The sequence below is a fragment of the Hydra vulgaris genome, chromosome 06 (genome assembly GCF_038396675.1).
Source record: "Hydra vulgaris chromosome 06, alternate assembly HydraT2T_AEP".
Taxonomy (NCBI): Eukaryota; Metazoa; Cnidaria; class Hydrozoa; order Anthoathecata; family Hydridae; genus Hydra; species Hydra vulgaris.
In genome coordinates this window covers 49894802-49911599 of record NC_088925.1, presented here as the reverse complement: position 1 = coordinate 49911599, position 16798 = coordinate 49894802, and the positions used below count along the sequence as shown (strand labels likewise).

General features: G+C 26.3%; 1 protein-coding gene across 1 annotated transcript in view; it reads left to right on the top strand.

Moving 5' to 3' along the window:
* The window catches only part of LOC101236307 (DNA ligase 3), a 61492-nt gene extending 45079 nt beyond the window's left edge, over positions 1-16413 (top strand). The window contains exons 21-25 of the mRNA XM_065800387.1: positions 6052-6245; positions 6457-6585; positions 7264-7349; positions 7832-7898; positions 16146-16413. Of these exons, the coding sequence (XP_065656459.1) occupies positions 6052-6245; positions 6457-6585; positions 7264-7349; positions 7832-7898; positions 16146-16250 (581 nt within the window). The 3' untranslated portion in view covers positions 16251-16413. The remainder of the gene's footprint in view (positions 1-6051; positions 6246-6456; positions 6586-7263; positions 7350-7831; positions 7899-16145) is intronic.
* The last annotated feature ends 385 nt before the right edge of the window (positions 16414-16798 follow it).

The window sequence follows — 16798 nt, the reverse complement described above, 5'->3', positions numbered from 1 at the left end:
CACTTTTTCTCAGAAAACAAATAGTTATGATAATAACATCCCTCAAAACATCACTTTGAACACCAATGTCAATGATCAGAATAGTACTTGTGAAAAACTTTTTATTGAGAAGTCAACAAATAAATACAATTCACAAAAAACTATGATATCAGGAGACAAAGACTTAAACAATTAAAAAGTAAATCAATTATCAATCAGACATAGATTGTTTTACAGGAAATAAAACCATAAGAGAAAGAGTGAAAGAACAGTTAATGGCCACAAAGGATTATGTTTGTTTATACAACAAACAACCTACAAAAAAAAATAAAAAGACGCTATGCAGGTGAGTGTCTTCAGAAGATGGGTTTAAAAGATTAAATGATGAAGAAAATGAATGCTTTAAAAGAAAGATCAAGCAGCAAGGCAAAATACAATATAAAAAAATTAATTTATCAGAAATAACAAACACAAAAGAGTTAAAGATGAAGTAGTTCACTTTACCCCAATGTGAACATGTTTTTTTTGAATATATATTTAACATTATAATAATAATTTTTAATCTTAGTGTTTTGTTTTATGTTGTACCTAATACTATAAATGGTATAAATTTTGAATATTGCAAAATGCTAGACTTTTATTTTAAAATTTTTTCCTTTAAATATTGAAAACAGTTCACTTTATCCCAGTTTACCTTAATATTTACTTTTTTACACTTAATTTTTTTTTTTTAATAATATTTAAGTCTGAATATATCTTTTAAGGGGTTTGATAAATGAAAAGCATTTTAAAAACTGAACACCATTGTTACAAAAAAACTGAACACCATTGTTACAAAAAAACTGAACACAATTGTTACAAAAAATGCTGAACACCATTGTTACAAAAAATACTGAACACCATTGTTACAAAAAATACTGAACACCATTGTTACAAAAAATAACGAAAGTATAAAAAAACAAAGCAAAAATGGCCAATATCAATATAAAATAAAAATTCCAAAGAGAATAAATTTATGTGAGAAACAAAAAACATTTTTCTTGAGATAAAATAAAAATAAAACTTTTTTTGTAAAAAAAAAAAACATTCTAAAAAATGTTATGTTAAAAAAAAAATGTATCAAAAGTACTTCAAAAAGCTATTTGAATTATAACATTGTTTCATTATTACATAGCTTTTAGTAAATGATATAAAGATTATCCAAATTTTTTTAGGCTTTTAAAAATGATTAACATTCAGAACATTTCTTAAATTCTGCTATATATGAATTTTAAAAAATCAGTCATAAGAGAACTCTATCTAAAAATGGAACAAGATTATTAAAACACTTATTATTATGGGAAAGTTTACATATTTTAACTACTAACAGCATTCACATAGAAACACCGTATCAATCAACATAGAAACATAATATATAACATATATAAAATATATATATATAACATATATTTACATATTTATGACCCTTAACACTTACAAATTTTAAACCCATGTAACCTTATATAGCACATATTAATACATATTAAATAACACATATTACCACACCATATGGCGCATAAACATTTACAAATTATAAACCCATATAACTTTATACACTGGAGAAAATAGAATTAGCCTCACCATGTACTGATCCAATATTTTAAAAATATGTAAGCAAATTTGTGCGGTGCATATTTTGTATCCACACACATATAATTATTGTGACAACCAACAACTTTTTAGATTATAATATAGCATAATTAAATTGTGGTACATTTGATAAAACCATAAAATGTATAATACTTGATATTTGCGGTAACAAGTAGAATTAGCCTCATCAATAATTATTTTCAGTTTACTTGTATATTTTGATCTGGTGATACACATTTGTTACTTAGTTTTTTATTATTATTTGTAAGTTAAACAAAGACTGTGAAATCAGTAATGATAAAGTTTTTAACATTTGGTTTTTGATACTTGAATTTGAAATGGGACGTGGTAAATGTTTAACAAAGAGGACTTAGCTGTTATCAAAGCATACAAAGATACAAGCTTATCTAATCGGGAAGTTGCAAAGAAAATTAAAAGATCTCCAAAAGTGGTTAATAATTACTTCAAGATGGGAGTTAATTATGAAGCTTATAAAGGAAGTGGTGGCAAGCGTAAAATTGATAATCGTACTAAACGAGTTATTGTTGAGATGCAGTCATGTGCTGCTGCTCAGCACATGACTGCATCTTAAATTCGTACTGATTTATAATTACCTGTAACTGTTTAATGTGTGAGACAAATCTTACATGAAGATCTAAACATAGTTTAGAAAAAGTGTAAACCAAAACCAAAATTTACTGTTTGTCATAAAGAAGCTAGATTACAATTTGCAAAAGAACATGTCTTAGCAGGAAGAGTGGCATCAAGTTCTCTTTAGTGATGAAAAAAGTTCAATCTAGATGGTCCTGATGGCTATCAATATTACTAGCACGATCTTCAAAATTTGGATGATTTGTAACTTTGTGGTGGAGCTAATATGGTTTGGAGGGCTTTTTTCTTTGCTGAAAAATTTCCACTGGCTTGGATTTCAACAAAAATGAATTCACAGGACTACATTGACTTATTAGAAATTAGTTTGCTTGAACATGATGAAGAATTGATGGGTGAAAATTTCGCTTTTCAACAAGGCAATGCTGCTATCCATAATTCAAATCTTACAAAAGCTTGGTTTAGAATAAAAAATATTCATGTAATGGTATGGCCCGCATGTAATTAATTAAATTTGTAATTAATTAAACATACCAATTTATAATTTTTTTAATTGTAGTAGAAGATAATAAGAAATAGGGTAGATTTAATAATTGTTTCACTGTCATTTTTGTTAAATTAGAACGAAAAATAAAGGTGAGGCTAATTCTATTTTCTCCACTGTATAACATATAATAACACATAATAAATGGCACACATTACCACATCATATGACACATAAAAAATTTTTTCAAAAACTATAAGTTAAGAGCATTTAACAATAAAACATTATTTGTATAATTGATAATTTGTTTAATGACATACCTTGTAATGCATGTTTATCATATTTAAAAAATTATTAAATTATTAAATGACTTGGTTCTGGAACATGTTATAGAATTGGTTGTGATTATATAGAATTGGTTGTGATCAAGACTTTTTGAGATTAACACTAACTTTATCAAATGTTTGACCTGAACTTTAGTTATTGTCATTGAGTATTGTTAATAAAAGTTTCTTATTTAAATGGTTTAACTTGATAGCATTAAAATTAATGGGAAAAATTGAAAAACAACACAAAAATTTATGAACAAAATTTTACATTAATAAACATTTTTAAACAAAAAAATAAAAATAAAAATGAAGTAAAAAAATTGAGTCTCCAAAAAAAACATGTTTTGTTACTGAATCCATTTAAACTTCCTGACTTTTCCATGACTTGCAAAATTTAATTTATTTCCTGACTTTTTTAACATATTTTTGAATTTCTCTGACTTTTCAGGTTGCTGGCCACCCTGTATATATGCAATTATCTACTGGGAAGATACTACTAAGAAAAAGTATACTATTTAAAAAAATATAAAAATTAAATAAAAACGATCAATTAATGTAATAACTCAAGTACAACAACTTTTAATACCAGAAGAGGCAACTATATAAAAAATTTAAAAAAATACAATAAAAACAATCAATCAATGTAATAAGTCATAAATGTTTTATCATGACAATACACTGCTTGGCTAGCAAAGACAACACTCTTGCTGTAAACTAAGGCAAGTCACAACACTTTGAAATCATGGAAACAGCATAATAACCAATTACAAACTATAAACACGTAACGTTATAACATACTTAGAAACACTTAATTTAAAACAGATATTTACACATTTGTGACACATAATGGTCTTAGGTTTGAAAATCTTATAAAAAGTATGAAAAAGCGAATCTTCAAATTAATTAGTGTAAAAGGTACACATTAAAAACGAAAGTAACTAAAAAGTTATTATTTAAAACAAAAATTATAAAGGTTTACTTTTGATGGAATTATAGAAATTTTGCATGATTTTTGAAATATTTTTAAGTTTTACAAAATAAATTAATAATTATTTTCTATTAAAATATTATTTGCTTATTTATTCTTAGTAAGCCCTATAATAAAAAAAAAAATAATGCAAATACTTTGTGAATTCAATTATATGTACAAATTGTAATTGGTATATATGTAAAATAGAAATTTAGAAACCGTGGATTTTTTCATGGTGTACTCTAATGGTACATTAATGTATACCATGATTACACATGGTTAGTTTAACTGTTACACTGCTTATCATTATTTAAAGGTAAAACCTTTAAATAGTTTGCAGAAGCATATTGACTTTTATTGGTTTTTTAGAAGAAAATAAAATTTTCTTCTAAAAACTTCAATGCAACTTCAATGATAATAATCTTATTTTATATTTTTATATAAACAGAGTTTGTTTAAAGACACAGCATGTTTTTATACATCAACTGAGGGTTTTGCATTGGGAAAGCAAAACCCTCAAATTTTTTTTCCTTTTCAATTAAAAGAAGTCAAGCTTTTATTATATTTCGGTTTGTTTTTATTAGTGTTTTTTATAATACCAGGCAAGAGTGCATTTATTTTTTCATGCATATATGTATTCATTTGAACATATAGCTATACATATAGCTATACAAATATATATATACAAATATAAATATATCTTGGCAGCCATTGCAACCCAGTTGATGGCAAGAAAGAGTCGCAGCACTTTTTGCTATAAGAAAATGTGAACGAAAGTGTATGCAAATATCTAACTTATGTAAACTTCAAAATAATGTTAAAACATATTAAAACATATATCAAGTTTCACAGTTTTACTTTTACTTGAAAATTGCATAGTGGCAACATCTCCTTAATTTTTATCTATACCATTTATTTCCGTTTTATAAAGCCTTTTTTTTGTTAAATAGTTTTTAAATTTACGTCAGGCAACATCCCTGCATGACCAAGTGGTTAGCTTGCAGAGTTTTTAAAGCAAAAAGGTGTGGTTTAAATTCTACCACTGGGTTCTTTTTTCTTTTTTTTTTTTAATTTTTTTAAATATTTCTAAAATACAAAGTAAAACACTTTTGAAGTTTTATAGATATTATATACATAACATATATAAAAATATTATACACTATAACAAACGAAAGGAAGAGAGTTTTTAAACATCAAAACACCGGAAGAAATGTGGAGGCAAACAAAAAAAGTCTTTAGCTAAAAAATCTTTAAAAAATTTTAGCAATTAAAAGTCTTTTTTGCAACATTTATTTTTTGCTATAAATATATACGGCCAGATTAAAAAAATTGAAAATATATTGTGTTAAGGGGCAGATTTGAACCCTTGCGAAACGATACAGATGACAGCACATTAAGCCACTGATCTATCAAATTTATGGATGTAATAGAAAAATAAACTCTTATACTTATTGCAATTAATCAACACTTTTCAAGTGGGTTCTCTAAACAAGTGCAGCTTTATTGCATAGCATCTAATATAATATAATACAACAATAAACAAGTATGTTATATACAAATGTAAAAAATCCACTTATATAACATTTTATACAGGATATAAAAACATTTTTCTAATAATTACAAGTCTGTTTTGCTTAAACTGTTTTGTTTTGAATTTTTGTATTTATGTTATTGTATTTTAAAAAATTGATGAGATTGAAATAATACCAAAATATGTTGTCTTATCCAAGTGGCAAATTGGAAATTTTGATTTTAGATTTCTCATGGCTCTCCCCTCTTTCGATAATTTCTGTTTGTTAAAATTATGCCATCTTCTTAGTTCCGCCATTTGTATAAGGTTATGTATTAATGTCTAACAGTGTATTTTTACAGGTGTATTTTTACAGATGTATATTTACAGGTTCAGTCAGCTAGTATATATTGCTGATAAAACATAGCTGATGACATCTTAAGAAATAGTAAAAGTTTTGAATAGATCAATCACAATTTGCTTATGAAAGATATTTAGTAGAGCAAAAAAATAATTTTGATTCAATTCTTACTTTAACCAGATGTAGATTTGGCTGGCCAAAGTAATTTCATTCAATCAGAAACTTTGATATCAGTGGAAAGTGGTTCATCTTCATTAACCAATCCTCCATCAAAGGAATCAAAGTCATCTCGAAAAAGAAAAACTTCTGGTGAAACCAATAAAAATATGTTATCAAAAAAAAAAACTTCATCCAATGAGCAGGCTACAGTAGAGGTAACACAAGTGCAATGATTTTTTAGATTAAATTTTTAGATTAAATAGCAACAAATAACAAATAAAATTAGAGTTTAATAAAATTTTATTTAAAGCAATATGATGCAACCATGAAGCAGTTAATATTAGTATTGTAAATTTTATTGTAATAGTATTGTAAATACTCAAAATAACATGTTAACTAATATTGCAAAGTAGCATATTGTTATAGTCAGAAAAACCAGTTTGTCAGTATGGTTCAAATTGCTATCGGAAAAACAAAGAACATTTTAAAGACTTTAGTCATGACAGCAGTAAAATTAAACTTGAAGAACCTTGCATTACGAGTAACAATAAAAAAGTATTTTTTATTTGTTTACATTTTTTTATTTTAAATAAATGATTTTTATTTTTTATGGTCATTAGTTTTGTTTTAATGTTGTAGAAAAAATCATTAGTGTGAGGTGAGTTTATCAAAGCCTTTTTTTCAGAATACTGTAAATTTCTCTATTTTTTTATTCAAGTTTTCCATTGAGTCTAAAAAGAATATTTTATAAATTTAATAAATTATAAAGATAAATATTTAAATAAAAAATTTTTTTAAATGTTTATTTTAATAAAAGTTAAATGAAACTCTCTCTATTCTATTTGCGTTCCTGCAAAGTTTAGCGGAATTATTACCAAAGTAAAGGTGGTTTTTCACGAAAAAACAATATTTGCCTTCAAAAGCGTTAAAAAAAAAATTTAAAAACAGTCAATGCTGTCAAAACAGTCTAGAATTGCCCCTAATATATTTAAAAAAGACAAAACTTTTTTAAATCAAAGTTTCGTTTTTTTTTAAAACATGAAGTTTATAAAATGTTTCATTGAAATGAAAAAAACTTTCTAAAATGAAAAATTTTTTTGATTTTTTTTTTTTAATATTTTTTATTTCTAAAATAAAAAATGCTTTCTTTGACTTCACACCAGTTAATTTATTCATTTAGTTTGTTTAATATCAAAATTTTAGTACTATTTTGTGAAAATGTGATATTCTTAGAATTTAGAAAATATATTCACTGGGTTAACCTTTGCGATTGCTGAAAATGTTAAAGAAAGCAAAAAGTTGAGGCGATTCATAGTGGCGTATCTTTTCTTAATACTTATGATTTTTTTTGTTAATTTGAAAATGTTTAAACTCAGTTATTTTTAATAAATCTTTTTATAGTTTTAATTTTTTTTAATTTAAAATTTAAATCAAATTAAATAGTTTAAGTTAATACATGGTACTATGGGTGATTGTACTGTATTATGGAAATTGTACTGTATTGTCAGTTATTGTACTGTATTATGGTAGTTTTAAATTTATATGCACTTTGATATAATTTTTGCTCATTTTATATTGAATAAGTCAAACCATTTACTTGCATACATATGCTAGGGTGGTCCTAAACAGTCAAGCTTTAAAAACATAACGAAAAATGTTCTATTTACTGTTAAATTTAGACCTGTTACTTTGTTGTAGAAAACCATCTATATGAAGCTGAGATATTATATTATTAATTCAAATCTATGCTATTATTACAAAAAATAATTGCTTAATTAATACTTGACACTTAAAAAAAAAGATATGATGGTGATATTGCAGAAGAACATGAAACAAATAGTGCTGATTATATTGTTTCAGAAGAAAAGGTAAGAAATATCTGTTTTGAAATTGCATGCATCTTTATAAATGATAACATTGTAATTAGTTTATACTTAAACCTTTATTGAAAAAATATGAGTAAGAAATATTTTAGGGATCATCTATAACAGTGAGTAAACTGTGAATAACTCACAGTAGGTGGGTGTAAATCCCCCTTTTCTATATTTAGAAATATAGAATATATTTCTAAATATGGAAAAGGGGGTTTGGTTTGTCACAAATTTTGTTATGAAAAATATATAAAAGTTTCAAAAAGTTCAAAATATTTATTAGAAATAGATATTAATGTGATTGTAGTAGATAAATTTAGTTCAAAATTAATAAAATTTTCCAGTAAATTTTACCTATGCACAACTACTGGAAAGTAAAGTTTTTAGTCCTTAAATTTATTATTTAGTTAAGTTAGTTTATCGTGTTTTGAATGTACATTTTAAACAGTTTTTTGTTCATTTGAAAATCTTTATCCATTATAATTTTTTGTTAAGTTTGCATTCTTTGAGACATTTACAGGTGTCTTGCTACTACTAGAAGAAGTTAAAAAAGAACTAGTGTTTACTTGTTGTGAGCAACACAAGTATATTTTGGGTTATCTGCAACAGAAGCTAAAAGGATTGCTTTCTAGCTTGCAATAAAAATTTTTGTTTCCAAATCATCAGCTGATAAATATTGGCTTACTGCATTTATGAAGTAGTCTATAAATATTTTAATAAATCTGAAGCTATTTAAGTTAAGCAATTAGCTTGAATAAACAGAATGTTCTTTTTTCAACAATGTTTTTATAATTTTTCGTTCCAAATGACATTTGAAAAGTAATTAAAACAGCAGTAATTTCTGACAAAAACCTTAAAAGATGTTACAAAGAAACTAAAAGTATTAACTAAGAAATTAAAAGTTATTACTAAAAAAATAAAAGTTATTACTAAGAAACTTAACGCTTTGAGGTCTTTAAAAAAAATTTTTTTTGCCTATCAGGTCTAAATTATTTTTTTACTTATTGACCTTAAATATAACAGAAAAAATATGTTTGACCCATAGCTTCTCTTTATTTTATCATAAAAAATAGACTATTAGTGTAGCATCAAATTGTTTAATTTTTTTCTGCCAAAAGCACTATGACCTTAGTGCAAATACTAAACAAGAAAAAAATATGCATATGTAAACACTTGTTTTTATTCGCAAATAAATTGCAATATTGTCCCTATTTTACACAAAAGTCAGTCTTTGTATGATAAAGTTCAAAACAATCAGTAGGGTGTAGTCCTGATTTTCTAGTGCAGGTTTTACAATATTATACAGTTTTTCTTCTACCACCCTATGTTTTTGTGTCACCTCAGACTAGACAGTCTTTGGCATTACTTGGAATTTGTGCAATAAAATGTGGCTTTTGGTTGAGGCGTTCATTTTCATCTAATAATGTTCGCCTTCCTCTTGGCTCTTGATTACAACATGTTTCAACTAATTACTCAATGAGGTTTTGTCTGTAGGTTAGGTGTCAAATTTTGTTTTTACCATTACGTTCACAAAATTTATTGAATAATCTATAACTGTTTACAACTACAACTTCTAACAACCAGAAAAATATTTATCTCCACCATTATTTATCTCCACCATTTCAAAGATTTGCGTAGAAATGAATAGCTAAAACAATAGTGATCATCTCAACAACTTGGTCAACAGCTTCCTTATGTTTTGCTTCCATATGTTTTGAATAATTTACAATAACAGTTGCTTTATCAATGTCTACTATACCTTGTTTTGTTCTTTTTTTTGGAACTTCAGTTGTTAAATCATGAAAAGTACTCAGCAGCAGAACCTGTCGCCTATCCTGCCATGCCAAAATTATAACATTGAAAGAGTGTACGTATGCAGAAACTTCGTGCTTCTTTAATTTGATTTTTTTTTTAATCTGCAGGTAACTGTTTTTAATTTTTCACTATTATCCCTGTAGTTTGTATGTTCATTTTGAGGAACTCTTGTGCAAGTGGAAAACTAGTATATAATTATATACTAGTTTTCCTTATGCACAAAAGCTCCTCAAAGAAGCGGTTATCACTTATTTACTGACAACTATATTCTGTCAGTAAATAAGTGATAACCACTACCTTGGGCAACCTTTTTCGACTTTTAAACTGCAACATAAGTCTTGCCAAACTTTCAGTAGTGCAATTACCAAAATATGGTTCAAAGAAACTAATATAACCTGTATCACTAAAAAAGCACAAGTGTCCCACTTGCAACTCTACCTTTGAATCCAATAGTACTTTTATCAATTGTAATGTTACAAGGTGGGACAAAATTTCTAGAACAGGAACTTTTCATTTCCAATACAACATGAAGCACTTTTCTTGCACATCTATTCAATTCATTAAATGAATTTGATGGTGGGGATATGTGCAGCATCTGGAAAAACCGAGTTCTAGAGAAAACTGCTGGGAAAAATGGCATGTAATTCAGCCAATCATGAAAAAGATAATGTTTTATACTTGATTTTTTATTCAGAGCCATATTCAAGATGGTACCAAAGTAAGCATGAATTTCTTCAAGTGTTCATTTTCAATCTTTCTATTTATGCCAAATAGAATGAAATTCCAAATTTTTATTTTCAATTTTCGACTTTTATATAGCATAACAATTAGTTTCGGTAACAATATCAGTAATTCATTAGTAAAAAATAACTTGAAAAAATCTAGTTCACATGTTAAGTTTATTGAATACTGAGAGCCTACATTTGCTACTGTGAATGGTAGTGCTTCAAATGCTGGAGTGGAGTATTTTGCATTACTTTTGTCCATCCTATGTTTAAAGCAGGTCCATTATCATTAATTTCATTTAGTTCCATATCTTCCTCTGACTCTGATATCTCTGAGAAACATCTACTAAGAAACTAAAAGTTATTACTAAGAAAAGTTTTTAATAAAAAATACCTAAACAAATAGGAACTACTACATACCCTGAAAGAATATCACTTGTAAGCTTCTGCAATAAACGTTATTGGATATAGTGTTTCTTTGTAAAAACTTTATTGATCTTTTTTAACCACCTGGCATCCTAAAAGAAAATTTTATTCGTTATCTGCTACATTTTGTAACAATGCAAAATTATTCTTGCTAGTTGAGAGTATTACCCCACTGCCTTATAGTTGACCAAGGTTAACCAGAATAAAATAATTTAATTAAGGTTAATCGAAAAGAATTAAGGTTAACTAAGGTTAGCATCAGTCAGAAAAAAACTTTGAACAATAGCCTTGAAATAATTTACCTGTTAAATTATGGCTTATTAATAATAAAATTTAGTGATATACTAATTATATATTTAATTGATATATTAGTAAATTTGATAAGTATATAATATCTATAAAAATATAACTAAAAAAATCATTATCCACACAAAAAAAAAAACTACCTCTACTGTGTTAAAATTTATCAGCTTAGGAATACCTATACAACTACTGTTTTAAATCTTTTTCCTATAGCAGACATAAAACAAAGTAGGTTCAGTGTCAGGCCTGCAAAAATGGGCTTATGAAGAATGCAAACCAGGCTTGCCACACTATGTTTTGAAATTTGTTATAAAAACAATATTTCTTTTTTGAAATATTTTCGTTACTTTGAAAGTCGTGTAATTCTTTAGAGAATATTTTATTTATGTATAGCAGTGACAGGTCCATCATTTTTTGGTGTTTGAGATAGCTAACATCCAGCAACATGGAGCTAACATCCAGTAACATGGAGCAAACCCCAAATGTTTGTATATTTATACGTATATGTCAAATAATGATGCTTTACAAAAAATTGCGATGATTGGAGCCAGGGAACAAAAACCCCTGTAAATTTCTTAACAGTTATTAGAAACAATTAAATTTTTACAAGTTTTATTAAAAACAAATAATTTCGCTCTTAGTTACTAATAGTACCTACTCTTAGTTACTAATAGTACCTACTCTTAGTTACTAATAGTACCTACTCTTAGTTACTAATAGTACCTACTCTTAGTTACTAATAGTACCTACTCTTAGTTACTAATAGTACCTACTCTTAGTTACTAATAGTACCTACTCTTAGTTACTAATAGTACCTACTCTTAGTTACTAATAGTACCTACTCTTAGTTACTAATAGTACCTACTCTTAGATAACTAATAGTACCTACTCATAGTTTTTATTAAAAAAAACTACAATAGTTAAAAATATTTTAATATAATGTTAAGTTTTACATTTATTTAATATTATAATATTTATTAAAGTTTTATTGTTTTATTCAATAAAAATAGATAAATAAAATTATAGATATTAATCTATAGTTTTACACAGGTCACAGATCATAAAATAATCTATACTATTTTATAGATTTAGGAAAGTTTATAAATCGTCTAAATTTTTAACCTTTGTTTTTTTATTTATTATTTTTATTTCATGATCTTTGTTTTACTATGTATTTATTAACAGCATAAAAAATTAAAATTTCCAGTATTTCCATATAAATTTGAAAGTATTTCCATATAATTTTGAAAATATTTGTTTTTGTAAAAGGTTGTTTGCAAACATGCATGTAAAAGGTTGTTTGCAAACATGCAAACAAGTTACTTTTACTTGCGTTACTGTAATGGAGTTCTTTTGTGTACTTCTGTTTTTTAAAGTATTTTTATAATATGTAATTTTACTTTTATTTTAACATTTTTTGTTTAAAGTAATGTTTTTAATGTCTTTGCTACATTTTAAATCACATACATTACTGAGTAAAAAAAAATGCAAAAAAAAAACAAAGGCCGCTCAGGAAACTTAATTATCCACCTAATGTAGGGCACGGTTCAAGCGGACAAGGATAAAGTACTAATTTTAAAAATCAGCTGCTTTATAAATATTACAAAAGTAAATATTTATAAAGTGTTCCTGAACAAACAACGATAAAAAAGCGGTTAAAATAGATTGAGGGAATAATTAAAGAAAAGAGGTTTACAAAGTTTATCATTTTTAACACTAAGACAAGTTAATTACATAATATAATAAACATATTGTTTCATATACGAGCAACTTTGAGATCTTAAAAATTTAAAAATTATAGTTTTTTTTAATAAGTTTAATAATTTTTACAAGTGATAATATTAAATTACTAAAATAAGAACATTTTTAATTCTTTTTTTTTTAATATATATTTTTTTCTCTGTATAATTTCTTGTATAGCTATTTCTCCAATGTGATGCGTTTGTTGTTCTCTGTGAAGTGACTAATAGTAATCGCTCCTCACGGTGATATTTTACTGTCCCTGGTATCCTTTCTCCATCTATTTTTGTCTTAATGAAACTGTTGCCACTGGTCTTCACTCACCCAAGTTTTTAGAGAAAAAGATAGTTTTGCATGAAGTGAAATTTAATGCCTAATGACAACCAAGTATTTAGAACTCATACAAGTTCGTTTTTAAAAGCACTCACATCGCCCAAAAACTTAGTCACAGCTTTAATAATATCGTTGGATTGAAGCTGGAATTGGATATCATTTTACGAATACCAGGCTCAATAAAAATCCCTTCTTTTAGTTTACGAATACCAAACTCAACAAATATCCCTTCTTTTAATTTACTCCATAATAAATTTTATTTAGTATTCTCTAAACAAATGTTTAAAACAATCATAATCTGTGGTAAAGCATTTCATTAAGCCCAACTTTCTGTAATGGTGACAAAAGTATCTTTTTTAAGTTGTCTGAATAATATTCAAAATGTTCTTCTCGCCAGATGTCAACGTTTTTTATGGGCCATTGACTTTAAGACATCAGTTCTGCATAAATAATATTTGTTTGAATGATTTTTTTGATCACACTATACCAAAATATAACTGAAGAAACTAAATTAACAGGCTTTCTTTTTGATATACCATTTCCTAAAAAACAAACATAACATACTTAGTGATTGTCTTAATTTCTGATTTCTACGCAATAGTATACTACAAAGAATACTTTTTCAATCAATTATGTTCCTTTCGTGTTTTTTAAATACAATATTGTACATACATAACGAAACTTTTTAAAAGTAAAACCACAATAGTAAAACCACGTATAACTTACTTAGACTGTGCGTCAAAAGCATATAGTTTAAACCCTGCAATGCGAAAATCTCGAAGAAAACTGTTGTGCCATTTATCAGAACTACTGACCTAATACCGACTTAAAATTGATTTTGTTGACAACCTTATCAATTATTGGTAGCTTTTTAACATTACAATTAATTTCTAACCTAATAACGTTTGAGTGAATTTAAATATATTTTTCACATTTTAAATGATTTTTTTTAATATTAAAAAACGAGAAATTGGATTGTGATGTGACTTATTATTATTTATGGAATCAGTACAGACAGGAATAAGGCGAAATAGTCGAAAAAACTTTTTGATTGTTGGCCTATGTTTTAACTTTTACTATCAAAATAATTTGGAATTTCATAAATATTTAATAAATTTTTAATAACTTGGCATTGTTTTGTTTTTTATTATTTCCAATTCTCAAAGTTTCAACTTTTGTTGCTCTTGTTTCCTATTTTAAAATTATAATTTTATTTTACATATGCTTCGTTTCAAAAAACTTTTAAGTACTAAATTAAGTTGATTTTTTTTTAATTTGTCACTATAAGAATTTTTATTTCAGTTATTTTTACTTGAATGTTTCTTATTGCTATATGTTTATGTTTGCAAAAAATGTTTTTTTTATTTTTTTATTTTTTTTTTAATTTTTGAAATAACGCGACGCTTAGTGCGACTTTTAACTAGGAATGTATCGGAATTCCGTTCCGGCCGGAATTTGTGACTTTTAGGTCATTCCGGTTCCGGCCGGAATTACAATATTTCAGGCCGGAATGCCGGAATTTATTTTTTAATATTTTGACGCAGACTGCAAATTGAATCAAAAAATCATTGTCCTAAAGGGAAATGAAGAGCTATATGTAAACCTTGGTAAAAAGTGCAAACTTCTTAACAAACGCAATGTAATTTTATTTGCAGTAATCAATTATGTAAGGATTTCTAGAAATTTAGGAATATTGTAATGCAAAAAGAGTTGCTATCGAGTTTTGGGCAACAAACTAGCGGGGTTTTTTTTATCAAAAATGTTATTTGCCTCTAAGAACAGTCTCATTTTAAATGTTACTTAAATTTTAAAAAATCAAAAAGTATAAGGCGTCTAATACAGTAAATATTTCAGTTTTAACCTAAATAGAAAAATAGAAAACAAAGAAACAATTTTAAATATAAATATTATGCAGGTTAAAACTTTCAATAATAAAATTATAAAAAACAAATAAAAACAACATATTAGATTTAAATGAAAAAAGAATCAAAGTAATAAAATAGGTTTCACTTTCAATCTTGGAAGTAAAAATTTATATAAATATAGTTCTTGTTCCGGCCGGAATTTTATTAACAAATCCGGTTTCGGCCGGAATTCAAAATTTCCATTCCGATACACCCCGGTACTTTAAACTGTTTTGAACTTTTCTTGTTGTTGTCAGAGCAGAATAAGATTATTTTTCATAAAATTACTACAAAACAACAAAAAAAGGTTTTTTCGCAAAGTTTCTTTTTAAACAGAATTTTTTGGTCAAGGATTAAAACTCTGTTTTTATATTTTTGACGCTTTTTTTTTTTTTTCCAATTTCGTTTTGAATAAACTTTATTTTTATTTTGAAACTGCAATTATCTGTGAATCTGTAAAAAATCTGTGATACTGTTACATGACGTCTCTGCCCTGTACCTTTCCTCATAACCAGCGAGGGCGGATCCACAAAGTATCTTATTTGAAAATTGAAGTAAATAAGGAAGGCTGTCTAAAAGTAATAAGAAATTTTAATAATTTTGTGGTGTGCAAAATTATTAAATTTCGGACTGTTAGGGATATCAATTTGACGTAATTTCATAGTTGCATAGATTAAAAAAGTGTAAGACTAATTTTCTAAAAAAACTAACTAAAAAAGTTTATGATTTAAACCTATAAATTTCCCTCTCTCTCTCTTCTTTCCCCCTCCCTCCCACACTATATTAGAGTCTGTATCCAGCAAATTAAAAAATTGCTCCCCTGCCTCCGCTTTTTCTTTCCTGAATGGTCGGGATCCACCAAATTAAAAAACCTAAATATCACCCCGCCCCCCTACTTTACTAGATGGTCTAAATCGGCCCCTGATAACCAGTAACATTAAATGTTAACAATTAATATTGACACATTGGATATTGATCAGTTTTATTATTGTTTTCAGATAGAAGATTCAGGGTTGCACGCAGTTGTTGTCAAACCTGAGTGGATTTGGACTTGTATAAAAAAGAAAAGAATTGCTGACCATGCAAGTTTTGGAATTTATTGAAATTCTTTTTTTAAGCGCTTTACACTGTTTTCATAGATTAATAGATTTTCTCTTCTATTTTGCAATTTTTATAAATAAATTTTTATAAATAAATTTTTTTTTTAGTTTGAAACCATGACAAAGATTTTTTTTTTTTTGAAAATAAAACATTTATAACTTGTTATTTATTGATTATAAATTATTTTATATATTATTCATAATCAGAGATTTTCAAAGCGATGCCTCGGTACGATAAAGAAACCACAAATTTTCTTTACCGCAGCTGCTGTCAGCACTGACTCATTTTTGTAATATTTATAGACTAATTATATTGACTCTAGTGTATAAAATTTAAATTAAACAATTTGCTTTAAAACTTAATTTAGTTCAATTCAGATAAAAAAAAATAAAGTTCAATTATTCTCATTTTAATAAAAATTTAACGCAGAGTTTTTGTTTTTGCAAAAAAAAAAACTTCTACTGAAATTATTTATATATTGCTTCACCGTTTGTATTTGTATTGTTTTGAGTTTATTAGTTACGCTTTTCAATGCGATTCTTCGGTTTGA